The sequence below is a fragment of the Pipistrellus kuhlii genome, unplaced genomic scaffold, assembly GCF_014108245.1.
Source record: "Pipistrellus kuhlii isolate mPipKuh1 unplaced genomic scaffold, mPipKuh1.p scaffold_m20_p_2, whole genome shotgun sequence".
In the NCBI taxonomy this organism is placed as follows: Eukaryota; Metazoa; Chordata; class Mammalia; order Chiroptera; family Vespertilionidae; genus Pipistrellus; species Pipistrellus kuhlii.
Window position 1 is genome coordinate 169,006,552 of NW_023425515.1, and position 26,479 is coordinate 169,033,030.

Genomic DNA, 26,479 nt, shown 5'->3' on the forward strand with positions numbered 1-26,479 from the left:
CACTACCTGCCAACCAGAGGAAGATACCAGAGCCAGTCAGGAGGGTCCGAGGCCACACTCATGATCACATTAAAGAGGAGACTTTTCCAGAGATTTAGTTAGAACTGCATCTCTCCCAGAGATAATACAACTCAGCCCAGAGATTCAGCTCTGAGCAAGAACCTGGAATGCCCCCTTAACTGGAACTTCTCTGCACATCTGGGTAATACCAAATAGGGAAGTGTCATACTCCACTCAGCAGCCTGGTCCTCACAAGCAGCTCCCCATCCCAGAAATAACCACAACCTTCCAAGGCACATTAGCTAGAGAAGAGGAAACAGGGATGTTGAGAAAACAGAAGAATAGAAAGAAAAGGAGATGAGAACAACAAAAAGAAAAAAAAAAAACAGAATGAGAAAAGAAAGCAAAGGAGGGGAGATCTGAGGCACAGGAACCTGACGAAGCACCCAAGTGGGGCTCGGACACAGTACCTTTTTCAGATTAATCCACTGCTTGAAGTAATCTGCCACTGGCAAGCCCAAGTACTGGCACTGGCCTGGGAGCCTGCAAGAAAGAGAAGAGAAAACAAGTTGGGCACACACATGTCCCAGGTAAGGAATCTTAAGCTAGGAAATCCAACATAAAGTCCATAGACAAACAGGCCTCAAAAAGCCCACCCATTAGCCATGGGACCCATCCCACCCAAGAAAGGCCCCGCACCTCCAGCACCCTGGACATTGAGCTTCATATTCAGCCCTCAGATCCAAATGTGAAAACCTGAAGACTATCTCTATATATAAAAAGCCAACGACTGGACTGCCAGAACAACCGGTTGCTATGATGCCCACTGCAGCCAGTGAACCTGCCTGGTGGGGGGTTGGAGCCAGCTCCCCTGGTCCCTCTCCCTGGCCATCTCCATCCCTGATGTTATAACCAGAGTTATAGAAGCATCCAACAGACTGTCCAATCTATGAGGACAGGGGAGAGGAGGATAAGAAATCAATCAAAGGACTTTATGCATGCATATGAGCATAACCAATGGACACGGGGTGTGCTGGTGAGGGCATGTTCTGAGGGGATTGAGGTGACCAGAGAGAGGTCATTGGGGGGTAAAGAAGATTTATTTAATACTTTAAACAATAATTTATATTAAAAAAAAAAAGAGTAATACTTAAAGCCTGCCCATATGGGGCTCCCAGTTTGTTCAGTGGACTGGACAATAAGTAAATAAAACAGCCTTAAGTTGGAGCACTGGAGTGCATAAAAGTATGGAGAAAGACACAAAATATCAGCTGGAGAACATAGTTTTCTTACTAAGGGAAGAACTTAGTTACAGGCAACAGAGAGCCTTTAAAGAGCTGTGGTTTACTGTGATTGTTCCACATCCAAAGCATCAAGAACAATACATTAAATAAAGCTGGGTAGCTGCCAGGTAACAACATAGCAGTCATAGAGATATCATATTGAAGATGTAATGGAGGACTGAAGGGAATGTGGAGCAGTGAGAGAAAGCAGTAGAACCCAATTCCAAGTTTATGCATTGGCTAGCTTCATGCTACAAAGACAGATATAAAGGAGACAGGGGCAGAGACAGCATATTTGACACCCAGAGCGGATCAACATTTAGTCAATTTTATTACTGTTGTATCCTTTTTCTGCCCAAACCAGGGTGGACTGCTTCCACTGCCTCACCCCTAGTACACCGCTGGAAGAAGGCACGAGTCTGGGAATGCAATTTTAGGTAGATGCCTGGCACATGGTAAGCTCTCAATATCTACTGAGCATGATGTGCTTAGGAGACACTCAGAGTGGGATGATATCTAAGAGGCAGCTAGATATCCAGTTTTATTTATTTCTCTCTCTTTTTTTAATTAAGGTATTATATGTGTACATATCTTACCATTGTCCCCTCTCTCCCCCCCTAGATATCCAGTTTTAAAGGGAGGTCTGGACTGAATATACAAAATGCTGAATCATTAATGTAACTGAAGTAAAATTAAAGACATAAGAATAGATTAAGGTCACCTGAGAAGAATGTGAAATGAGAGGAGCAGAGGAACCAAGTCTCGTAAGTTTTATTGAGCTAAAATGAAACCAGGCCACCTCTACCCAACCATTACCACACACAAGAAACATACTGCTTCAGCTCTAATTTTGGAATTCTTAGACCATCCTTTCTTAGTACTACACTAAAATCTGTCTCCTTGTAACTTCCACCCTGACGTATGTCTTTAGAAACTACAGAGAATGAGACTTCCATCTCTTCCCTGCAGAACCCTCCCAAGGTCTGGGAGCCCAGGAAGCTTCCCCCGAGTTCCCTTCTCCAGGTCACACTCCCTCAAGCTCCTTCAAGAATTCCACAGGAGACTGTTCTGTCAATGGAGGAGCCCATTCTCTGTCTCACTGCTACACTAATAAACTCACTTTCACTTTAAATAAAAAACAAAAAATTATTCCATAGGAGATAATGTAACAGGAGTCAGGACTCACCCAACCCATCCCTGTTCCTGGAGGGCAGGACTCCTGGACCCTTTCACATCACCAGTGGTCAACCTAAACTACTGTGAAAGCAAGCCTCCCCTATCTGGGCTCCTATACAGGGTGGGGCAAAGTAGTTTACAGTCATTCCTATGGCAAAATAATACAATAACTAATAAATAATAATACAAGAATAAACTCCATGCTTTGTGTACTCACAGCTATAAACCGACTTTTGCCCTACCCTGTGTAGAACTGATTTTTGAGCTTAGGTCATTAGTGTCAAATGCCACCGAGTGGTCAAGCAAGATGAGAGCTGAGAAACACCCAATGAATTTGGCATCCGTGGGCTGGTGGGTGCAGAAGGTAGCCTGCAGCGTGTTTAAGAGTGAGTAAGAGGTAAGGAAGTGGAGACTACAAGTGCAAACTCCTTTTTTTAGGAAGCTTGGCAATGGGAATCCAGTTGAGATGACCCAGAACGTTTCAGGGAAGTTCGGTCTTCCCTCCACTCCTCTTCAGTTAGTTGACAGACACTAAAAGGAAGTTGAATCTCGGGTGTCAAGCAGTACAGTAAGGATTTACTTTTCTAAAACCTATATCTTCCCTGAAGGGAAGGTTCTTCTCAAACATCCAGGTGGCACAGTGACATTAACCACAACCAGTCAAATTCCTGGAAGGGGAATTCTTCTGAGGTCAAGATGATGAAAGGGTATCTAGGTATGAAGTACCCATGTGGGAACCAAAGACAAAGAATAAAAGAAAACTGGGCAGGGTTTTAAAGGACAAGAAGTGGTCTTAGGAGCTAGAATGTGATTAGCCTAAGAAGCAGAACTGTAATGTTTGGATAATTTTCTCATTTCCTTCAATTTTTCTTTCATGTTCCTTATCCTTACTATTTGTGAAAATGCTTGCTGAGCTCAGCTACTTTTGAAAAATCACTTTAAGGACTGTGAGTGAAGGAGGGGAAGGTCACTGGAAGCAGTAGAATCCACAAAGGAATAGTCAGGGGTCTGGCCAGCAAAAGGTAGAGGTCCTGGAGCACCTATCATATTCTCCCTTAGCCAACCCTGGTCTTTTTGTTGACACAGGCCAGGAATCTTATTATCTGTGGCTAGCCCTGAGGGAGGGGGAGGTTTCCTCTTTGAAGAGATTTCAAAAGTAGACATTAGCTACAGACATTCTTACCCAGGTAGTAAGGGTCTAGCTCAGTCCAATCCTGCCTGCTCCTGTTAGAGGTTGAACTATACCAGAGGGGGCACACTGAGGACATACTAGACAGACTGTCAGAGTGGATCCTTAGCCTCAATCCTGAGTGCTGTCTGTACCCACAGCTGACCGAGACAGAGGAGAATGGGACTCACTCAGGTACACATGCAGTTTGTACTCACAAGTATTCTTGAGTCCTCTAGCCTGTAATTGGTCCTAGCCCTATGACTTCAAGACACAAGCAGTAGCCGAGACCGGTTTGGCTCAATGGATAGAGCGTCGGCTTGGGGACTGAGGGGTCCCGGGTTCGATTCCGGTCAGGGGCATGTGCCTTGGTTGCGAGCACATCTCCAGTGGGGGGGGGGTGCAGGAGGCGGCTGGTCGATGACTCTCTCTCGTCGATGTTTCTAGCTCGCTATCTCTCTCCCTTCCTCTCTGTACAAAATCAATAAAATATATTAAAAAAAAAAAAAAAAAAAAAAAAAGACACAAGCAGTAAAGAAGTAGCAGGGCCCAGGCCCATCTTCATAAGACACACAAAACCAAAAGCCATATTGAACTCATGAGAAGATAGCTACACATTTCTATGACAGAATCTTATCCCAGCTTAGAGGCACCAAGAGAGTGACCCGTGAAGAAGATGGGTTTGAGTAGTCATTATCCCCTACATACAAGATGAAATGGAAACTTGCTTGTACATAAAACAAGCCAAGGGCAGAACTAGAAATGGAATCTAAGTCTTCTGACTACACAAGGCATCAGCTATGTACATTCACTTCCTAGGGAGCTCTTCACGGTCCCTAGGAAGGCAAGATCGAGGGCCTTAGAGAAGAGGTAGCTCAAGATCACACCTGGATCCAAGGTTCTTAGGATCTTACAGCTAGGATCAGTGGGTACATGGTTCCAACAATTTGGGAAGGAAAAGAGTAAAAGTTCCCCTGGCACAAAGGGTCTGATGCTGTGGGTTCCTACCAGATACTGATCCCAAGAAAAGAGCCACTGGCAGTGGGCCCTGAACTAGCCTGCGGGCATGAACGTGCAGGCAGGTTTATGGTGCCCAGGTCTCCATGCAGCTGGAATCATGGGCACAAAGCTCCTCAACTGCCCAAACATCATCTGGCCATACTTATTACTGTTGCCCAATGAAATTTTATGCATCGAGTCCACAGGTGTGATTTCCCCTTCTTTATGAGGGTCGGAATGACATCACTGATGGCCAATAGAAAGGAGCCAATTATGTCCAGGCCATAAAAAGGAATGGGATTTTTCAACCAAATCAAAACTTCCTTCAGTTTCATGAATGCAAGGGGCTCGCTTTAAGGAAGGGCCCCCCAGTCCTGCCTGTGGACTCTGAAGTGAGGGATATGATCACTATCCAAACACTGTGGGGTTTAGGGCCAGACCTCCGCCTTTGGAATTAAACATGTGGCCCTGCTCTTAATACATTGGAATCCGAAGTTATCAAAATAGACACCTGACTGGCTCCTCACTACTCCATCCAGGGAGAAGTTGGAAAAGATGGGATACTTCTCAAGTTTCCTTATTATCCTTTTAAGTAACAACAACAAAAAAAAAGCCCTCTCTGCTCAGTATGGAAGGAACAGGGGTGTGAAAAACTGCCCCCCAACAAGTGTACAACACAAAGCAAAAGGAGCCTCGCCTTCCCCACCCACCCCTCATCCAGCCCCACCACCTGCAGCCCAGCACTCAGGCTTGGTCCAGACAGCCCTGATGGCAAACAGGTGTGACTAGCTGGACGCCAGCCAAGGCAGGGGACTAGCTCATTAAGGGAACGCCACCCGAGCTAATGGGTATGGGCAGGATGAAGCCATTGTGAGCAGCAGCTCAGCTTTGAAGATTAGGTCAAGCAGAGCTGGGGGCTCTGCTAGAACTGCTAGTCTTGAGTCAAGGAGGCCAACAGCATCCATGGAGGTCCTACAGACAGACTGGCAGACACCAACAGCTAGGACCAGCAGGAGAGCAGGCACTGGTGCTAGAGAAGGCCATGGCACTATGCCTTCTGTGCTTTTCTCTCTGCAAGTCTTAAGGGCAACCCTAAGTCAGGAAGACGCATGTCTAACTTTTAGCAGACTCAAGCCTTTAAAGAGGGGGCGGCCAGCCAAATAGTTACATTTGACCATTCTGCCTCTTTGAAAGGGCCATGACCCAGACCTTGGAGTGATATAGGCCGTCAGTTTTGGTGTTCAAAAGCTCTAGGTCATGCATGTACTACTCACCTGCCATGGCAAACTATTTGATCTGATCTGGTATACAGAGAAAGGGGAGTTTGAGGAGCAAAGGAGAAGAGCAGGGGAAAAGGCACTGTCTTCTTCAAAGTCATAGCAGGACCATGGAGGCACAGAAGGCCTAGCTTGGCGAAGGAGTTGACCAGTAGATCCAGCCAACCAGCCAGATGGAAATGCCCGCCAAGGGGACACATATAAGGGGTGGGTGGGGCTTGTTTTCATGTAAGGTCTCTCCACTTGCTCATTCCAATACAAACATTCACACAGATGTTGCCGGCTGTCCTGCATCTCAGAACAGCAAGACTTCCTAGGTTTCTCCCCAAGTCAAGAAGCTGAGTCTCAGGCAAGGTTCCATTCTCACTGGGTCCCTGAGAGTCCTACCAGGTCAGAGCCTCCAGTCAGCAGGTTGTGAGTCTGCATCCAGCGCAAGCAGGCTACCCCAGCTGAGGCCACACTGAGCTGGGGACACAGCTCTTTGTCCCTCCTGTTTCTGTTTCCCCACCCAGAGGAGATAAACAGACCTGGGTGATAAACAGCCCGCCTTTCACGATCACTTTTCCTCAAGTTGAGGAGAGTAGCTGGTGATGGATGGGCTGGAATTTGGTTATCAGGAAGGGCTGTCAGCCAGAGGTGCCTATCTCCTCCCCCACCACGCAGGGCATCATTACACGGTGGCATGGAGGTAAAATATGAGCGAGGGGAGGGAAGGGAGGCAGAGGGAAGGCTGGGCTTCCACATGAAGCAAATTGAGCAACAATGAGAGCAGGCACGAGGCTGGGACGTTAGTTATCTGCCCGTGACACCTTTTATCTCTGCACAAATTGGTCCTTCCTCCCCCACTGCAGCCTCTTATACAAACAGAGGCAAGCACAATGTGTCACCACTGCAATAGCATAGCGATTTAACCCGAATTAGTGAGGGGGTCAAGCCAGGAAATAGGGTTTCTCATTTCAACAGGTTCTTTAGTCTCTGCTCTCAACCAGCACACTTGGGGAGGAAGGTAGAGAGAAAGCAGACTAATAATTGAATTCACTCACTTGGCCACTGCTGATGTATAAAAAATTAATGCTTGAGCCTCCTACTTATCAAAGCCAGTTAGTTTCCATCTCACCTGCGAGATGGCACCACGGCTGAAGACCGTTGGTGGGCTGAGCACCCAGTGCTTTCAGCCAATGCAGGATCGGCAAGAACAGGAAGGGAGAGAAAGGCACTGCCCATAGACAGCAGCCTCATGCCAGCAACCCCTTCTAGAAGCTACAGGATACAGGGCACCGTGGGGGATAAGATGGGGACAAAGGGAATTATATGAAGTGATCATATTAGACAACCCTGGACACCTGGACACTTCAATACACTTCAATCTACAGGCAGAAAAGGCATTCTAGCTCCACCCTCCACCACATGTCCAGGGTGTTTTTTTAATCAGAAACCCCTCTCAAACCCCCCCCCCCCCACACACACACACACACACATTGCTGTGCTGAAATTAAGGCCAATGGCAACATTAATGGCGCTGAGAAGACTAAAAGAGCAGGAAGTGGAGGAGTCCGTACTACTCTCCAGTGACTTTCCCACTGCAGAACCTGGGCTAGAAGGACCCCTGATGGGAGGCAGGGTGGGGGAAAGAGAGTGCAGTACAGCCACCCTACCTAGCACATGGCTCTGCCATACTAAGAGACAGTGACCATGTGTCTTTAGGCAGGTTAGGTCACCTCTATGCCCTACACTATGAAGGCTAAAGGAGCCAGCTGAGGGCAACACTGTACAAATAAGCACTAGTAAGGAGGAGTCTGGCTATAAGAAGGTCAGCTGAGATCAAACCTGCAGCAACCTTTGAAGATGCTTGCAGGCCACCCGCATTGGGAAGACTGTGCCTTAGTCAGGTATCAGATACTGGAGAAACTACTGAGGATGACAGCCAAAGGGGAAGTTCTGGAACCATTCAACAGTTGCAAAAATGAATTCCACAAAGCTTAGGGTGAGGGGAGAAGCTGTGGAGCGAAAACACCTTGGGACTCATTCTCTAAATCCAATTATCAGGGAACAAAAGCCAAGGCCCCAATCTAGACACAAAATGGGAGAACTTTCTACCTCAATTGCCACCACATATTGACAGGTATCACTGAGCCCGGGGATGCAGGACACTCAAGGGGTAGAGGCCAATCAAGCCTGATTCCCATACTCTGGTAGCCCACCCAGAAGATAGCCATAGCATGAAATGTAATGATCGCTCCAGCAGAGACTACCCAAGGAAGGGCCATCTCATTTCCGGTGATGGAAGGACAAAGTCAGGGGCACTTACAGGACCTTTCCTTGAAAACACAAACACACACACACACACACACACACACACACACACACACACACACTGTCCCTCTGTTCGTCCCTGCCTGTGCACAGCCCTGGGCGGATGCACTGCCGACTTCTCAGCCCACTTTGTCCCACACTTGCCCCATCCCCTGGGACCGCTGCAGGTTACAATTCCAACCACAGGCTTCAGAAAGATGATACACTTGCTGGAGCCTGCAAAGGGTCAGGAGAGAGTACTGTTTGAAATACCAGTGTGACAGCTGGCTCCTTGTCTGTCTCTTCCTCCCCCTGCCCCTCCCCAAACTTGTCATGGTACAAGAAGTCTATAAGCATCCCATCAGCTTTAAATATCAGTGTGCGTGAAGCAGGAGCACGAGAGCGAGGGAGCGGGATGCAGACAGTGAGCGCCTCTGTCGCCACTGCCTGTCAGGGAACACTAATGAATTTCACCACCAGCAAGCCGTGCTTCAGATGGGGGTGGGGGAGGAGTGAGGGTAGTTTTCTAGGGAGAACTCTCACAGTGTTAAAACATCTATCCCCAAAGCCCTGTTAATAAATGTCACCGCAGAGGGTCTGCCACTAGGACTTCAAGGCAAAGGAGAGGTTGCGAGAAGCCCTGAAACCCTCCCAAACAGGAAGGGCAGTACAAGTGTGAGTCTGGAGGGAGCCAGATGAGGCCCACAATTAGGAGTGTGACCACCATCACGCGTACTCATTCATAACGGCCTATAATGCTCGGTTGAGAGGACTAGGACAAGAGGGAAAGGCCTCAGGCAGGGAGAGATCACCAGCTGTGCCTTCCTGGCCAGACTACTGCCTACCCCACTTCCCATCAGTTTCAGCCAACTCGTTTCACAGACCATCCTTCCAGACTGAGGGGAGGTGGGGTGAGGAAACTCTGGTACCAGTCCCAACAGGAAGCTAGTCCCCCTGCAGATGTCAGGAGCTAGAGCGTATTATAATCTCCACTTTACAGATGAGGAAATGAAGGTTCGGAGGAGTAATGTGACTTTCCCAGGATTCCACAACTACCGTTTCCCCAAAAATAAGACAGTGTCTTATATTAATTTTTTCTCCCAAAGTTGCGCTAGGTCTTATTTTCAGGGGATGTCTTATCTTTCCATGCGCTAGGTCTTATTTTCGGAGGATGTCTTATTTTCAGGGAAACACGGTAGTAAGTAATAGAGCCAGAACTTGAACCTAGGCCACTTGAATTTCAATAAAGGCCCTGCCTGCTCTTTTCCACAATACTTCGCAGCTCCTCTGCAGAAGGGCTGATCACCTCACTGCCTCCCGTGTGTCCTCTACTGCTCTTCCCCTCCTCTCTCTCCCACTGGTACACACACCCCTCTGGCCTGGCATGGGCCACAGCTGTCATGTAGCACAGAGCTGGGCTCCAGGCCAGGGTGAACCCAGACTGGCAGAGAAAGGCCTGGGAGTGAGCCAGGCCATCACCTGGGAGTCTCCACAGCTCAGAGGGCATGGCTGCAGGCACAAGCTTTCCCTTGGGTGCCCTCTGCACAGCTCTGATCAGCAGTGTCTGATCTGGCAGCGACCTGCTATGCAGGGGGCAAATGACATTTAATTTCCTCTTGGTTTCCCCATAGTACAGACGAAAGGCCGTCACCTGCGTCTGGGTCTGGCAGCACAGCTGGAAGTGTTCCCAGACATGCTGCTCTGGAGAGTTCCCAAACAGAAACCAGAACACAGGCGGGTGCAGAGGGACGCCCGCAGGCCAGGTTGCCAGTCCTCCCAGAGAAAACCAACCTCAAATCCCCATTGCCAGGCAGTTGCTCAGAGCCTCTAAAGGGCACTGTATATGTATATAGTGCCTCTCTGCTCCACTGCTTTTTGGCCCACTTGCCAACTATCTCTGCTCCCATTTCTCCTACACAAATGGAGTCCACACAAATGATCACATGAAGCACACACATCCTATGGAACAATATAACATAAACCTCCCCAGTGCCACTGAAATCTAACTCTCCAGTCCCTCTCCAGGGAAACGAGACAAGTGTCTTTCCAGGGTTGCTCCCAGGGCAATTCTTCCACCTGTTGTGCCTGTGGGAAGTGTTGGAGCTGCCACCAGAACCTGGCCAGAGCTCTTTCCCGGATGGTAAGGCAGAGGCCTCAGCGGGCAGCAGGGAGTGAGGTGGGAGAGCACTTTGGTCAGTGTCTCAGCTGATGAACTATTTATTCTGTTTGAGCCAGGAACATTAGGAGCGCCTTAGCAGTGTGAGCTGTCTCCAAGATACCTCACTCATCCTCTACCAGTCTCCACCTGGCCTGTGGCCATCTTGACCCTTTGCCTGGGCTGCCTTTGTAAGTCCTACATTGCCCTCTGGAGGCTCCGCGGAGAGGCATCCTGCAAGCACTCAGGATCTGGGATAGTCTGACCTCTGCTCGATACAATCAAAGACACACCTGTTTCCTCTAAACCCCCGGCTGCTCTACTCTGCCCCGATCCCAGCTCCCCTGAACCCTTCAAGACGTGTGAGTCACACTTGCGGGTGGGCATCAGGACATGCCAGTGGTTTTTAAACAGTTCTCCCTGGAGCTCTAGGGTTCCAGGAGGGATGTCAGGCTACTTTGTGGACTGGGGCAGGAGGCAAAAGGATGGACTGAGCTTTGCCTCAGCTTCAACCAGAACAACTTGGCTTTTGTACATTTTGTAATATAGGCAGTCCTTGGGTTACGTCAAACTCGATGTACTTTGTTTCGTGGTTACGTCGTCATCTCCCCTTTATTTATAAAAAAAAAAGTTCTATCATTTCGACGTATGTACATATGTGCTTCATGTTTTTTATTATTTATTTAACACAACTGAAGATCAGGAATTGTTATTTTTCTTTAAAAAATTTTTTTTTTTACTGTTTCACTTCATTACTGCTGTGTATGTGATCCATGTGAGTGACGTAGGTGCTTATGTAGGTGGGTTCTGACTTCAGGCGAAATCGCATTACGTGGCACCGTAGGAACGGATCTCTGATGTAACCCAAGAACCTACTGTATTGGGCTTTCTTTAAAGTTTTGTTTTTTTAAAAAAGTTTACTGCTTAAGAAAATACTACCCATTCTTTGTCTCCACTACGCTCCTCTAGGTTCTCATGGTGTTTGTTCTGTCTCTTCCTGTGGCACACTCACATTCTACCTCACTTAGCCTGTGGTTGCGTATGCACGGACTGCTCTTTCTGCCCTGTGACCTGGCGGTCCCTACAGATCCCAGCAGTTTTACTATTGAGAGCAGATCTCAACAGGGGCTCATTTGAGGCTACTGCTGAAACGCCAGTGTTTCCAGGATATGCAGTGTTTAGCACCGTCAGTGGCAGTTCCCAGCAGTGTTCCTTAGAAGAAAGAGCTGCAGTGGAGGGTAACTGACATTTACAAGAAGGTCCGGGTGAAGACATGTGGCACATGCCCTCCTAAATGAGCAAATGGGGTAACCTGCTACCATCGTCAATCACCTAAACCAACCTCCAGGGGACCAAAGAGACTTGCATGCGGCCAATCTTTGGGCAAAATACAGGATATTTGCCCGGCTAGTGTGGCTCAGTGGCTGAGCATCAACCTGTGAACCAGGATGTCACGATTCGATTCCCGATCAGGGCACATGCCAGGGTTGCAGGCTTGATCACTGATGTTTCTCTCTTTCCTTCTTCGTTCCTCTCTGAAATCAATAAAAATAACAAGTTTCTAAACCCTGAATGTGGGACCATGGAAACACAGGATGATGAAACATAGTACTCAACTGAGTACTCAAGGCTCTGTCCCCCTATAGGAGTCACTAGGATTAGAAATGGGTGAGGCCTCTTTGCCCCATTAACCAAGCCCATGGTTAATGTCCACCTCCTCTGGACAGCACTGGGGAGGAAGTGAGGGGGAGGCAAGGTTCTGTGCCCCTCCTAGCTAAAGCCACTTGTTAATAGGCCCTAGATTCCCTTATCCCTGGGGAAAGGAAGGTAGCAATGAGCCCTTCACCCCACCCCCATCCACACATGCCTCCCAGCAGGGCCAGGGAGGACAGCCATTAGTGTGTGCCTCAGCAGACAATGGGGAGGAGAAGTCTCCAGAGCAAAGGACAACTGCAGCAATTAGAATGCAGGGAGGTTCAGAAGCTATTTAACTGGGTGACCCCTGAGGTCGCTGCATCTGACTCCCATCCCTGGATAAATATTGTATGAGAGGGGAGGGGGGCGAGCTAGGGAGCCATCGGAGTGCTGCTTCTCCTTCCATTCCTCTCCCCACCCCACACAGCTGCCTCCAGTCACACACGCCAGGAACATTATTTACAGCCCTGACAGTCAGAGCAATCACTCTGCTAACCAAGAGGGAACGGACAAAGTCGACTTACCAAAAATTGACTATGGCAAGAAGAAACCAGGGCTGGTGGGGGAAGGTAGCTGAACCAACACTGAGATGCAAGGTGCCTCCCATATTCTGAATCCAGCTGCAAAAAATACTGTCGCCCCCCAAACCTCTGGCAGATGCAGCTGGTCCCAAATGGAGAGAGTAAATCAGAAATGGAGTATGCTTCCGTCTTTTGGGGCCTCCATAGCGGAAAAATGCCTGGATCTTATCACTACCCAGGTGTTCCTTAGTAAAGTCAGGAGTCTTAGCTACCTTCCCAGAGGTAGGAGAGAGAATTAATGCCACTTATCCAGCTGGTCCCTTTGCTGACCCAGTAGGAAAAAGCAGGAAAGTCAGGCATAGCAGAAAGGGGTCAGGGAGGGGGAAGAGGAGGAGACTGTCTGAGGGCGGGCTGCGCCTCAGCCCCCACATTGCCGCTCCTCCAGTCCTGCTCTAATGCACCCTGACATGCCTCTGAAGACAGAGAGCTGTTTGCAGTCAGCACCGTGATTTGTTAGTAATTATTTCCATGGTGTCACACTGCTGTCACTCTGTTAACAAAGAGACAGGCTGCCTCAGGCTGCCTGCAAGAAAGAATCGCAGAGAAAAAGGCCTGTCAGGCTCCCGGGAGTCTCTGGGCTGGCTAGCTTTCTTCCCAAACCAACAACCTTGCAGGCTTTGGAAGAAACAGTTTTACAGAACTAACAAGTTCGAGTCGTGTCACCCTTTAGCCTGGGACACTGAGAACTGATCCCAGCCACCATTCCAAAAGCCCCACGGAGCTGAGCCCGAGTCCACAGATCATTGAACCCGGTCCACTACGCCGGCCATGGCCTTGGAGTTCCCTGGTCTTCATCTTCCAAGACCCTTGCTCCCTGGCTCTTCTTCCTTTCTGGGGTGTTCACAGACACTTGCATGCTCTTAGGAGCCTGACAAAAGAAATCTATTTCAGACCACACTGAAGCAGTTGCCCCTCTGGCACAGATGGTGGTCAGGGAGAATATGATAGCAGATTCCTTGAATCTGTCAACTACACGTTCAGTACCAAAGCTGCTCAGGTGGCAATGCCCGGGTGCCTCCAGGACGTGAGCACCTGGGAGGAGATCCCCATAGAGTTTCCGTGTTGTTCCGAGGGCCTGGACTGGTGCGGCATCTGCGCTCAAAGAGCTGGTGCTTTGCTTTAGCACAAAGTAATGTCTCCATTACTGTGGCTGGGAATTAGAGGACAGATTGGCAAGCGCTGACAAAACAGAGGTCACTCACCTTACAGGCATGGAAAGTTGGGAGATTAATTCTCTCCCCTTACAGAGGGAACCAGACTCCTGGCCAGTGGAAGGGAAGCACCAATATTCAGAAACCCTTTCAATGCCAAGCAGTAGCAGCAGCACAAAAGGAAGACCAAAGCCCATAAGCCTTGGCAAGGTGGCAAGAGCCAGTGCCACCTAGCTCCTGCAGAATCCCACAGGGGAGAGGGGCCGGCTCAAGACTGAGATTCTTCAGGCATCTGGGTCCAAGAGCTGCCTGCACTGCAATGTAAACTCCACGAAGGGAGTATACTTTGGAAGTTTGAGCTGTTTGTTCACTGCTGCATTCTCAATACCTAGAACAGTGCAAGGCACATAATGCATATTCAATAAACATCTGCTGACAGAATAAATAAATGGGTCATTGTGCTCAAAGGCCCTTCCACAGGCCTGGGGTCAGCCCAGCCTCTCCCTATTCACAGGAGTTCAGAGAAGAGGGAGGCCAGTGTGTATTTCATAAAAGACAAGAAAGAACATTTACCCAAGGAACTGGAATTAGGTTATAAAAGATGAGGGGAATTGGGACAAGGTGATAGGCCTAGGAAGATTCTCATATCAGATTGAACATTCACATATTCATTCAACAAATATGTATTCAAGGACTAAAGAAGGTAGGTAGTCCAACAAAAGAACAGATAAACTTTAGAATAGTAACACGATGGAATATTATACAGGTTGAACTGATACATAAAATAACATGAATGAATGTCTCGTATGCTATGTTGAGCAAAGAAAGTCAGATGCAAAAGAGTACATTTTGTATGATTCCATTTATATGAAAACTAAGCAAAAGTACTATGTCAGAATAGTGGTCATCTTGCGGGGGAAGGCATTACTGTGTGAGAGAGGCACAAGGAAACTTTCTGGGATGGTTGAAAAGCTCCATCTTGATCTGGGTGGTGGTTACACAGGTGTATATGTGTATAAAAATACAATGAGTTGTACACTTCACATTTGTATACTTCATGCATTCCACTATTATTATTTCATATCTTAATTTCTAGAAAGGTTTACTTATTTTTTTAAAAAATTGGGTCTTAAGAGTCACAAGGGGTTTTTTAAAAAACAACACAAAAATATCTCACCTGAAGGAAAAAAATTTCTGAGAGCAATAGCGGCACCTTCTTGAGTTCAGAGCATAAGCCCTTCAGCCTCACTCTATCGGCCAGAGGACAGAGGGCCCAAGCCAGTGGCAGGGCCTTGAAAGATCCAAAAATGTTCAAATCACAGGAGTGCAGCCCACATCCTAGTGTCATGCCTGGTGGGAGGCCCATGCAACCTGTATTCTGTACCCGGCGAGCTCTAGGGAAGCAGAGTCCAACTGGATGGTCAAGCCCTAGCCCCCGCTGTTTCTGAGTCTCTCTGTGCAGCCTGTCTGTCAAATTCTGCACAGAGCACAGAACCAGACTTCCAAAGACTGCTCTGAAGAGTCACAGACACAAGACCAATCTGTCTTCTTGACAACTGGGGCAGAGACTGGCTGAGCTTCCCCACCTCTGGGCTAAACAACAAAGGTTTCAGCGACGACAGCCTGTGCTGCCAGCAAGGAGGAGGCCATGAGATGCTCACAGATGGCCAAGGGGAGCTCCAGATGTAAGTCCAGGGACCAGAACCTAGGCAGCGACACTTGCCTCAGGGTCAGTTAAACAGGAAAGAGCCACCTTGTCAGCAGCTCTCCAGCAGACTGAAGCATGAGGCTCCCAGTGCCGTAACATCTCAAAGCCTGACTATTTATTATACAAATATCTTTAAGTTTTTAAAAAGTATGTTTTTATTGATTTCAGAGAGAGGAAAGGAGAAAGAGAGATTGAAACATCAATCATAAGGGAAAATTTTTGATCAGCTGCCTCTTGCACCACCTCCTACTGGGGATCGCGCCTGCAAACAGGGCATGTGCCCTGACCAGGAATCAAACTGTGACCTCCTGTTTTATGGGCCGATGCTCAACCACTGAGCTACACTGGCTGGGCACAAATATCTTTATCTTTTATTGGGATTTTAACTGAGACAAACTTCCATTTCACTGAAGTTCTTTAGACCCTCTAACACTTTCCCAGGTGTGAGATGAGGCTGCCACCGGAGTTTCACCTTCAACCTGGAAGTGCCCAGGTGGGACATCAGAGGCTGTGTCTGCCAGGGACACAAGAGCATCTCCCCCAGTTTCCCTGTAGACCCAAAGTCCTTTCAGAGCAGGTGAACTTCCACCAACTCAGGCTCTGAGGGAAGGAAGCAAGATGAATTGTCTGTTGACCTGTAGTGCCAGGGACATGGAGAAGAGCGGAAGGGAACACAGGTAGGAAACCAGGAGCCTGCTCAGCCTTCACAGAAGCCTGCTCTTACTCTAGGGCCTGTCCATGAGAAATAAGATAGTCCCGGGCCAACCCCATAACCAGGAGCCCCTTTATGCCAGTTCTAGGCCCCAAGACTTATACAGGTGAGTGGGGGGTCTCATGCCTTTGTGAGGATGCTGGCCCCCGAGGCATGTGAGCTCTCAGGTGGGGGCCGGGGGGGGGGCGCTTCACTCCTCCAAGCTCACGAACTCTCGGCCCAAGGAGCTGTCAGGCTAACGAGGCTATCCCACCACCACTCCATCTGAGCGTGTGGCAGGCTGTACCGCACGACTGGCTTCAGGTGGCTTTTCTTTAATTAATGGCATCCCAGGCTCTGCAGGGAGCTTTACCCCACAATGAATGGCCCTCTCTCATTAGAGGCAAGCCTGCCATGATGTATTCAGGGTGAGGGCCAGGATTCATTTCCCTGTCTGTGGGTTGGGGATGGGAGGGAGAGGAGAGGCAGCAGGGACAGATTTATATCGAGTGACTTGGATTAGCTGCAGCTGAAACATGACCCCATCAACTCAAGCTGCCTTCTTGGGGCTAACCCGATGCACCTTTGCTGACGAGAGGGCTCTAGGGAAGCTGAAGGGAGGGCAGAAGGTCTGGTTCTTGTTCTCTCTGGGCTTTGGCTGCAGCTCAAAGGCCCAGGATTCCTATACAACCTCCAGAAACTCCCCCCCCACCCCCCACCCCCCACCCCAGAACACACACACACTCTGTGTGCACTGGGAGCCTGGCCTGGCTGAGCCTCTTCATGGCCAGGTAGCTGACCCATTGGCCTCAGAGCTATAGGACTGAGGCTTTGACCATGGCTGTCAGCTGGCTCTCCCGCCTTCTGTAGAAAATACCCTCGCTCCCTACCTCAGAGGAGTCCCCAATGTGGTAATGCCCCATATCTGCTGTCTGGACAGGACCCCAGTATGTTCCCACACAGTGCATCTCAGACCTCAAGCCACCCAGCACCAGGGAAAATCAGTCTTGACACAAAAACATACTGTCAGCCATCATCTCACTATGGTGATCCATTTGGCTGAACTCCACCTCCATGGTGGGGAGATTCTGGGCAATACCACTCTCCTCCTCTCAATCTCCACCTGGTGCCATCTCATAGGGTCATGAGACTGAGCAGGGGACCTGGGGTCTTGTAGGCAAACAGGAAAATTTGGGCCTACGGTTGTCCATGTCTCCACTGTACTTGTCACAGCCTTAGAAAGGCCACCTGCACTCTGCTAGCCAAACAGGTGGCTTTAGGCCTAGGTAGGTTCAGGCTGGGAGCAAACATAGCCCTATAAACTCCCCCTGCAAATCCCACTAAACTTGACATTCAGTTTTGGGTGTGCTTGGGAGAAAAATCATGTCTCAGAGCCTGCCCTCTCTCCATCCTCAGCCCTCTCAGAATGTCCAATTCACTAAGAGAGCTAGTTCTTGTTCTCTCATCTGCCCCTGCCAGCCAATCAGAAGGTTGCTTTGCAGGCCTGCTGTGTCCCTAGGAGGACCAGGGCATAATGGCTATCAACCTGTACACACACACACTCCATGTCATCCACGCTTCTCCCAGGCTCTCATGGGGAAGCATTCATATACCCTTCCTTCCCTACTCAAAAAGAGATGTAGCTCAGTTCCGCTTTGCTAAGCCCTATTTGGCAATGTGTCTAAACACATGCAAACTTAATTAGTTCAGGAGGAGCCCAAGCGTTTGCAGTGACAGATAAAGTATCAGGAAATGAGACAAGTCAGGACTGCCAGGGAGTTCTTACTCAAGCCCCTTCCCCCAGCAGGCTGCTAACCAAAGCTCAGTGCTGGGACCCTCTGGCACACCCATGAACAAGGGGCAAGGCTCTCATGGGCTTAGTGACACGATAAGATACCACACATGCTCAGAGGCTCCACATGCTTTCAAACATACCGAAGTGCCCAAAACAATACTTAAAAATTTTTTCTTATTTATTTTTAGAGAGAGAGGAAAGGAGAGTAAAAAAGGAGGGGGGGGGAAGAGAAGAGAGGAAGAGAGGGAGGGAGGGAGGAAGAGGGAGAAGGGAGAGGGAGAGGAAGAGGGAGAGCGAGAGGAGAGGGAGAGGGAGAGGGAGAGGAGAGGGAGAGGGAGAGGGAGAGGAGAGGGAGAGGGAGAGGGAGAGGGAGAGGGAGAGGAGAGGGAGAGGGAGAGGGAGAGGAGAGGGAGAGAGAGAGAGAGAGAGAGAGAGAGAGAGAGAGAGAGAGAAAGAGACCAATATGAAAGTGGAATATCAACTAGTTGCCTCCTGCAAGCCCCCTACTGAGAACTGAACCAACAACCCTAGCATATGCCATGACTGGGAATCAAACCGGCAACCTTCCGGTGCACAGAAAGATGCCCAACCAACTGAGCTGCACCAGTCAGGGCCTGGCAGTGGTTTTCTTAAGATAGATCTGAGGATTCATTCATTTATAGCTCTGGAAGGAGGTTCTCAGACCAAATTGCCTCCACCACATCTTCTGGCCAACCATGCCCCCATATAAAAAAATGATCGTAACACTCCAGACCTCCACCGACCCCAGACCAGGTACCAGCAGCCAAAAAAAAATAAAATTAAATTAAAAAATCAGAATATCCCAAGAGTCTGCCACTCAATGCAAACAAAGGAGAAGGTATTAAGCAGGAGTGTGACACAATCTACTGTAAAAGAACAAGATTGGACTGAAAAAAGGCTGATTACATTGAGTAAACCACAAAGAATATTGTGACCTTAAGTAGGGCAGTGGAAATGGGGATGGAAAGAAGGTAATGACTCTGAGAAAGCTCCGGGAGTAAGACTCAACAGGATTTGGCAATTGATTGGTTATGGCCAGATAAAGGAATCAAGGATGATTCTCAGGTTTCTGACAGAACTGAGTTGCCATCTGAGGGAATGGTGGAGGTCTAGTGTTGAGAGAAAGATAAGCCTTGAGCTTTTAGGCGCCTATGGCCACGTAGGTGGGGACTGAGACTGGGAGCTGGATGTGAAGGTTTGGAGTTCAGATGGCAGATGGAACAGTGTCTTTTCTCCAGTGGGATCTCTGCTGCCATGTCAGTTTCCATTTCTCAGTTGCAGAAAAGATGATAAGACATCAGCATACAGAGGGTACCTGAAGCTATGGCAAAAGATGAGATCACTCTGATAAGTGTGAGTGTGCAGAATAAAAAGGAAAAACAGCTAGGACAGAGATAAAAGAATTACCAATATTTAAGAAACAAAATGTAAGAAAAAGGAAAAAAGCATCCACATACAACACTGGGAAGGAAAAGCCAGAGGAAAGGGAGACAGAAAAGTAAAGATATAGCGCATTTCAAGAAGGATGAAGTGGTCAATTCGGCTGAATGATGCCAAGAAGTCCTAACCTTTTGTCTATATCCTACACTTCCCCCAAAACACACACACAGGGCAGTCCCTGTCCCAGTTCCCTCCCAGGTGTGTGGTTCCATCACTATGGGACTTCACTCCAGGTGCCTGTAGCTCTTCAATAGTGTTGGCCACTTGACTGCAGCCCTGAGGCACTTCAATAGTCCCCACTGAGTTTATGTCCCCCAAATAAAACTGAGCAATCTGAACAAATATCTTTTGATCTCCACTTTCTAAAACCTGAAGTGTTCCAGGTCACAACTGCACAGGCACCATCAGAAAGGTATAGTATGCACCCTCAAGAGGAAGGCAGCCCAGCATTGACACTTTCAATTCCAGAGCTGAGGCTGAGCTAGGTGAGGGTCCTTGCAGCAGGCTCTGAGCAGCCCTAGTGGAGCAGAGTCTGATTATATGGATCCTCTCCAAAGGTCCTCTTCCCAGACTGCACTGCGGGCCAGGCCTTCCTTTGTGTCAGCTCTTCCCTACCCCTCCATTCTCACTCTTAACCCTACCCTTCTCTCTTCCTGATCTGCCCCTCTTCTTAGACTCACAGGCCACTGGGAAAGACTCTGGTCTAGCTTTTCGGCCACTCAGTGCTGTTCAGTTGGTGAATCCAGATCTTTAAGCTGAAGGCTAAAATCTGAGTTCCTTAATGGTGGCCCCTCCCCAATCTACACCAGCCCTACTCTCCCACCACGCCAAAGATGGAACCCCTTTATAGAGACATCCCTGCCTGTGTAAGAAGAGAAGAGAGAAAGCTGGTGAAAGAGCATTAAACCCCATTAAGAGCTTCAGGTAGTGAACGCAAGCTACCAGGGACCAATGCCAGAACAAGTGTTGTATCTTAAACATGTTTAGAAAGAAAATTAAATCAGCACTCAACTAAATTAACACCCGCCTAAGCAGGATCTGTGACTACAGGATCCAAGCCCACACAAACCTGAAGTATCAACTCATCCTATTTTGACAAAAGATGGACACAAAATGATTTTGTCAGGATGGGAGATTTCTTTTCTCCGGTGGGATTTCTGCTGCCACTTCAGTTCCCATTTCTCAGTGCTTCACTAATCAGGCCCTTTCCAACAAAAGTGACATGAAGCTGGCTGGGGGAAGCGGGGGCTGGGAGAGAGGGAGGACAGCAATGCGGAGCCATGTCTCTCGGAAACTAGAGTGGGAAATGGAAATATTTGCTGAATTCCTTAGCGTTAGTTAAATCTGAAAATGGATGTCAAAATAAGAAGTAAGCCACATACTAACAAGTTGTGGGTGTCAGTCTAACACCACCCTTGTCAGGCTCATCATCAGCCTTTACCAGGCGCATGAAAAGGTGCGGGCTCTGACGAGCCATCTGACGAGGTTCCAGGAATGCCGATAAGCTGTGCGCTGTCACGCAGCACTACTTAGGTTTCCTCTCTCGCTGTTTTTATTTTGTTACACATTTAATTAAGAGCCTTGCCAGCAGTTACTCGGAATCCTGCTTCTAAAAGGCAGCACAGTGCTCTCCTCCCCCCAGGCCCTGGCACCTGACATCTGCTTCCTCCTGCACAATCTTCAGAGCTTCACTGGCTTTCCCAGTCCAAACCCAAACCAGTGCCCCCAGTCTACCTAACCCCTTTTTTCTTTTTGGACGTTATACGGTCTCAGAATTCAATTCTATCTAGCTGTGAGTCTTTACCAATTTGAGCCTCAGTTTTTAATTTTGTTTTGTGTGTTCATTTCAGCTTTAAAGTGATACTACCTCCTACCAAGGAAGATAGGAGGACCGAATGACATATGGCTATGTACTCATAAAAAAGTGGTTCCCTTTCATATATGCTTAGATTGAACAACCCAATCCCCAAACTAGATCACATCTTCTTGATTACATCATTGCTTGTAAAGCCCCAGAGCAGCCTCTGGAGTCACCTGAATCTGCCAGGGCCCACCATGCCAATGGCTGAACTGCTACTGCAGGCCGAAGTGGGCCAGACTTCACGCCCAGGAGGCCCAGCCATGTAGTCCCCTACCTCATGCCCAGGAATGTTTTCATATGCACATATAGGATGGGGCAAAAGTAGCTGTTCATACTGCGAGAACATGAGACACAGAGTTTGTTCTTATATTGTTACTAATTACAGTTTTATTTCCCACACAAACAGCTGTAAACCTACTTTTGCCCCACCCTATGTATGTACATGCCAGTCACAATCAACACAAGAGATTCTGAAATGTGGGTTGTATGACATGAACATGCCAAAGACAAGTAGAAAACCACTAAAAGAGTGGGAGCCCTGGGAGGCTACCTGGAGGAACCAGGCCTCTGGACTGGACCACAGGAGCCTCAGTCCAGTATTAGCCTGCACTCTGCCCGACCCCAAATAGCTTCTCCTGTGCTATGGAGCTCCACGCAAGTCCTTCTCTCCTTCAAGTGCTCAAAGCTGCCAGGATACCTTAAACAAGAACAACAGCCTTCCTCTTCCTTTCTCCATGGAGCCCGCCTACGATTCATACCAGCCCAGCCTGTATAATTGCCCTGACTGATGAGTGTTATCGGGGAGCACAGAGATCCCCTGGCGCTGTGGGAGCTGTGTGTGCACACCTGGAGTGTGAAGCCAGTGTGTGTACATGACCCAAGGGATGTGGGAGATGAGGTGTGTGGGTGTTTATGTGACCTGGGCTTGTTCTTCTTCCTCCTGTCTCACCTAGAGAGTTGGTATCCAATTGCAGGCCTGACACCCATCAAGCTGGGTGCATAGCTTTGCCCAGTATCCAAAAGGCATAAAAAGGACCTTGGTGAGAAAACAATGCCTGATTTGGTAGGAAATATCACTCCAGAACCACTATTTCCAACTCCCCACCAATATCCCATGCTATGCTCAAAAGCATAGGTGCATGCGTGTGTATGCTCATATATAAACTCTCTCTCTCTCTCTCTCTCTCTCTCTCTCTCTCTCTCTCTCTCTCTCTCTCACACACACACACACACACACACACACACACACCAATATCCCATGCTATGCTCAAAAGCATAGGTGCATGCGTGTGTATGCTCATATATAAACTCACACTCTCTCTCTCTCTCTCTCTCTCTCTCTCTCACACACACACACACACACACACACACAAATGCTTGCCACCTCCATCAGTCACAAAGAACACAGAGTTATTGATTCTATCAGTCCTCAGCAAACAATGCCCCTACCACCTCCACACCACATTAATTCCCTGAGGGCTGTCTGAAGCCAGGTATCCATGAGGACAGACAAGAGTCAGAAGTGTCAGCCCAGCAAAGGAACCAGTTTTGTCTTCCAGAATCAGGAGACAAAGGAGAAAAAGCAATGGGACAAAGGAGAACAGAGGAGACTGGTGACTAGAAGCAGCCCTCTCTCATTCTACACTTGGCTCTCAGTTGGATCATCAGGGCCTATCCCAGATAAGGGGTGGGGGGGAAGGCAGGGAGAGCCCGGGGTGTGTGTGTGTGTGGGGGGGGGGGGGAAGGATAACACAGTATAATAGTTAAGAGAAAGGGCCCTGGAGATAGGTTGCCTGGTTTGAATCCTGCCCCTGAGTGTCTTGGGCTAGTTAGTTTACCTCTTTTTTCTCTTATCTTCTTATCTATAAAAATAGAAATAAGAGTACCTATGGTTATAAAATGAGTTACTATTCCCTCTTTGTTTTTGTTTTTTTTAATATATATTGATTTTTTACAGAGAGGAAGATAGAGGGATAGAGAGTTAGAAACATCGATGAGAGAGAATCATCGATCAGCTGCCTCTTTCACACCCCCTACTGGGGATGTGCCCGCAACCAAGGTACATGCCCTTGATCGGAATCGAACCCAGGACTTTTCAGTGCGCAGGCTGACGCTCTATCCACTGAACAAAACCAGTTTCGGCTTTACATTCCCTCTTTTAACTTCTTCCTCCCAGGGCAATGACATGTAGCCCTGCATCTGAAGGGCTGTCCTAAGTAGTGACACCTGGCAAAAACAGCTGTCCCAGAGGCAGGCAGGGCTCTCAAGCCTCTTCTTATCCTGGAAGCCCCCCAAATCCAGGGACTCCTGGTCCAGCTATCCTATAGGTTTGGGCATTTATTTCTGTGAAAGGCAAGAACTGGTCCCACAGATTCAAAACCCTGCCAGCAAAGTTGCCCCTCTCATACTCACATGATTTTTAAGTCCCAGTCTCCACAGGTGACAAAAATGGACTTGACGTTTGGATCTAAGAGGCCTTCCTTCGCCATCCACTCATCGACCCTCTGAAAAGTACACAACAAGAATAGATGAGATTTTTCTTTCCCCCACCGCCACTGAGTACATGAAGAGCCACAACAGTGAAACGCAGATAAGCTGCTGGTAATCAGAGCAGGAGGAAATTGTAATCTTATCCAGCCATGGCTCTGCTCTGGGCTCTCAGCCTTGGCTGAGAACTACAGAGGCACTTGCAGGACAATCCCTGTGGGAAGATCCCACAAGACAAGAGTGTTTGGGATGAGGGTAAGAGGGTTCCCCACACCCCTGTTACTTACCCTAGACAGGATAAGGAGAGATCCTAGCAGGTCAATCCAAATACCTTTGGTCCTCAGAGGCAGAGTCTAGCATGGACATGGGCTGTCCTGGGCCATGAGAACGGGCTGGATCCCCAAGCAGGGACTCAACCCATAGGTTCATTCATTCGCTTATTCACTTGACCCTCCCACCAAATGTTTATTAACCAAACTTATGAATTTGGTTATTCCCCAAGTGAAAGTGAAGTTAATTTCCACCATGACTCTAGCAGAAGAAGCCCCTTTGTTGGGCGGGAGCAAGCTCATAATCAGCCCCAAACTTGGTATTTCTCCTCTCCTCGTTGATGATTAAAATTCAGCAGATTCTTTTGAAGGCTGAGCACAATTCCTAGGTAGGGAAAGAAATTGCTCCTAAACACACTTTGAGTCTAGTTCTCCCTTCATCCCTTTCATGGTTTTATTATTTGCACTCACAATGGAAGTACAAATACTAAAATCAGTGTATAATGACAGAATTATTATCAAGAATTCATGAAGCATCGCCTATTTTTCAGATGATCCCAGGCATGGGCAGCAGATCATACCACCACTCCACTCACATAGGAGGATTGTTTTTAAAGGCTATATGGCATAGTAGTCAGAAATGCAGAATTGAAAGTCAGACACATATGGGTTCTAACCTTGGCTCTTCAATATCTTGGCTGTCATTGATGGGGAGTCATTTAAAAGTCATTTAACCCCTCTGAACTTCAGTTCCCTTCGTCTGTAAAATGAGGTAGGATGACTCCCCTTACAGATTGTTTTGAGAATTAAATGCAATAATGTATTTAAGTGCTTATACAAAATAGACAGTAGACTAAGAAGGGGAGAGAGGCAGATCATCATAACACAATGTAATAGATGCATTAATAAAAAAGTGACCAGAATGCTACAGGACCAAATGGAGGAAGTGGCTAGCTCTACCATTTATAGAGAAAGGAGTCAGAAAGGTTTCAGAAAGAAGATAATGAGCCTGGCCAGTGTGACTAAGTGGTTAAGCACTGATCCATGTACCAAGAGGTCACTGGTTCGATTCCTGGTCAGGGCACATGCCCGGGTTGCAGGCTCGATCCCCAGTAGAAGGCATGCAGGAGGCAGCCAATCAATGATGTTTCTCTCTCATTGATGTTTCTATCTCTCTATCCCTTTTCCTTCCTTCCTCTCTCTCTAAAAAAAAAAAAAAAAAAAAAAAAAAAATTTAAAAGAAGGTACTTGAATTAGAAGTTGGGTTTGCTTGACAGGGTGGAACGGAGAAAAGAATACTAAAGATAAAGGCACATGCCCAATCATTGTGTATTTGAGAAGCAATTATCTGTTTAATGTCAGCCTTCCTTACCAGACTATAAGCACCATGAAGGCAGGGACTCTTATCTGTCTTATTCACTGCGGTAATCTCTAACCCATATATTTTCGGATTGAATATGAGTAGGGAGTAATGTGACCCCAGCCCACAGTGCATGGAAAGAAGGAACAGGAATTGAGGCGGGATGCTAGGTTAAGGACAGACCCCCCTCCAGCTACCCAAGGTCTAAAGCACATGTGTCAAACACAAGGCCCGTGGGCCAAATCCGTCCCGCCAGGCCTTGCAATGTGGCCTGCACCGCGCTGTCATCACTGCACTCCGCTGCGTTTCCATCACAATGACAGTTTATGACTGTTCAGTAAACCATTCGGCCCGTGATTTAGGCTGGATTTTAGATTTTGGCCCCTTCTCTGATTGAGTTCGACACCCCTAGTCTAAAGGAACCCAGCCTGAGCCTACTTAGAACACCTAAGTCAGATGGACAGATGGATGGGTTGATGGGTAGATTATGGATGGGTAAATAGATGAGTGGATGGGCGGGGCATGAATGTGTGGATGGCTATGTGGATGGATGGGTTTTCAGGAGCCTAGAAAGTTCATCCACTGGCCCTGTCTTGGGATGAGGGAATGACCACCATTCACTCCTGTATCCTCTCTCTCCCTGCTGGCTCTAATGGCTCTAGGCTGGACAAGAGAGGTGGAAAGAGGCCAAATGAACTAAGTAAAAAATAAAAATAAAAAGAACAAATGAGGCAGGCAAACACCTAGCTAACTACCTGCTTAGGGCCTGGGTAAGAGAAAAAATTAGCTCTTTAGCTCTATAATCTGGTCTAGTCTCCTTATCTGGACTCCCTATTCAGGCTGATGCCAGAAATCTTCCCTCTTCCCCACAAAGTGTGAAGTAGCAAGAGCAGCTTCCTGGGGGAGACTTAGAATCCTCTGAGCATTCTTCTCCAGGGCTGGCCTCCTGAAGACACATCTTCCCCTCAACTGGCACCACTGACAGAAAAAATTATCTTAACCCCACCAGTCCTGGTTTGGTACTAGCCCAGAACAAGCATCTTCCTCCCAAGACCCCAACCAAACAGGGA

General features: G+C 48.1%; 1 protein-coding gene across 18 annotated transcripts in view; it reads right to left on the reverse strand.

Moving 5' to 3' along the window:
• ERI3 (ERI1 exoribonuclease family member 3) overlaps positions 1-26,479 on the reverse strand; it is a 126,363-nt gene that overhangs the window by 57,502 nt on the left and 42,382 nt on the right. For 14 of the 18 annotated variants that reach the window (XM_036444430.2, XM_036444434.2, XM_036444433.2 and 11 more), the window contains 2 exons: positions 23,706-23,797; positions 471-543 (listed from right to left, as the gene is read on the reverse strand). In XM_036444430.2, coding sequence (XP_036300323.1) covers positions 471-543; positions 23,706-23,797 — 165 coding nt within the window. Of the gene's footprint in view, positions 1-470; positions 544-8,320; positions 8,433-23,705; positions 23,798-24,747; positions 24,810-26,479 lie in introns of those variants that run through there. The other 4 variants (XR_006742204.1, XR_004989074.1, XM_045584747.1 and 1 more) reach the window with 3 other exon arrangements.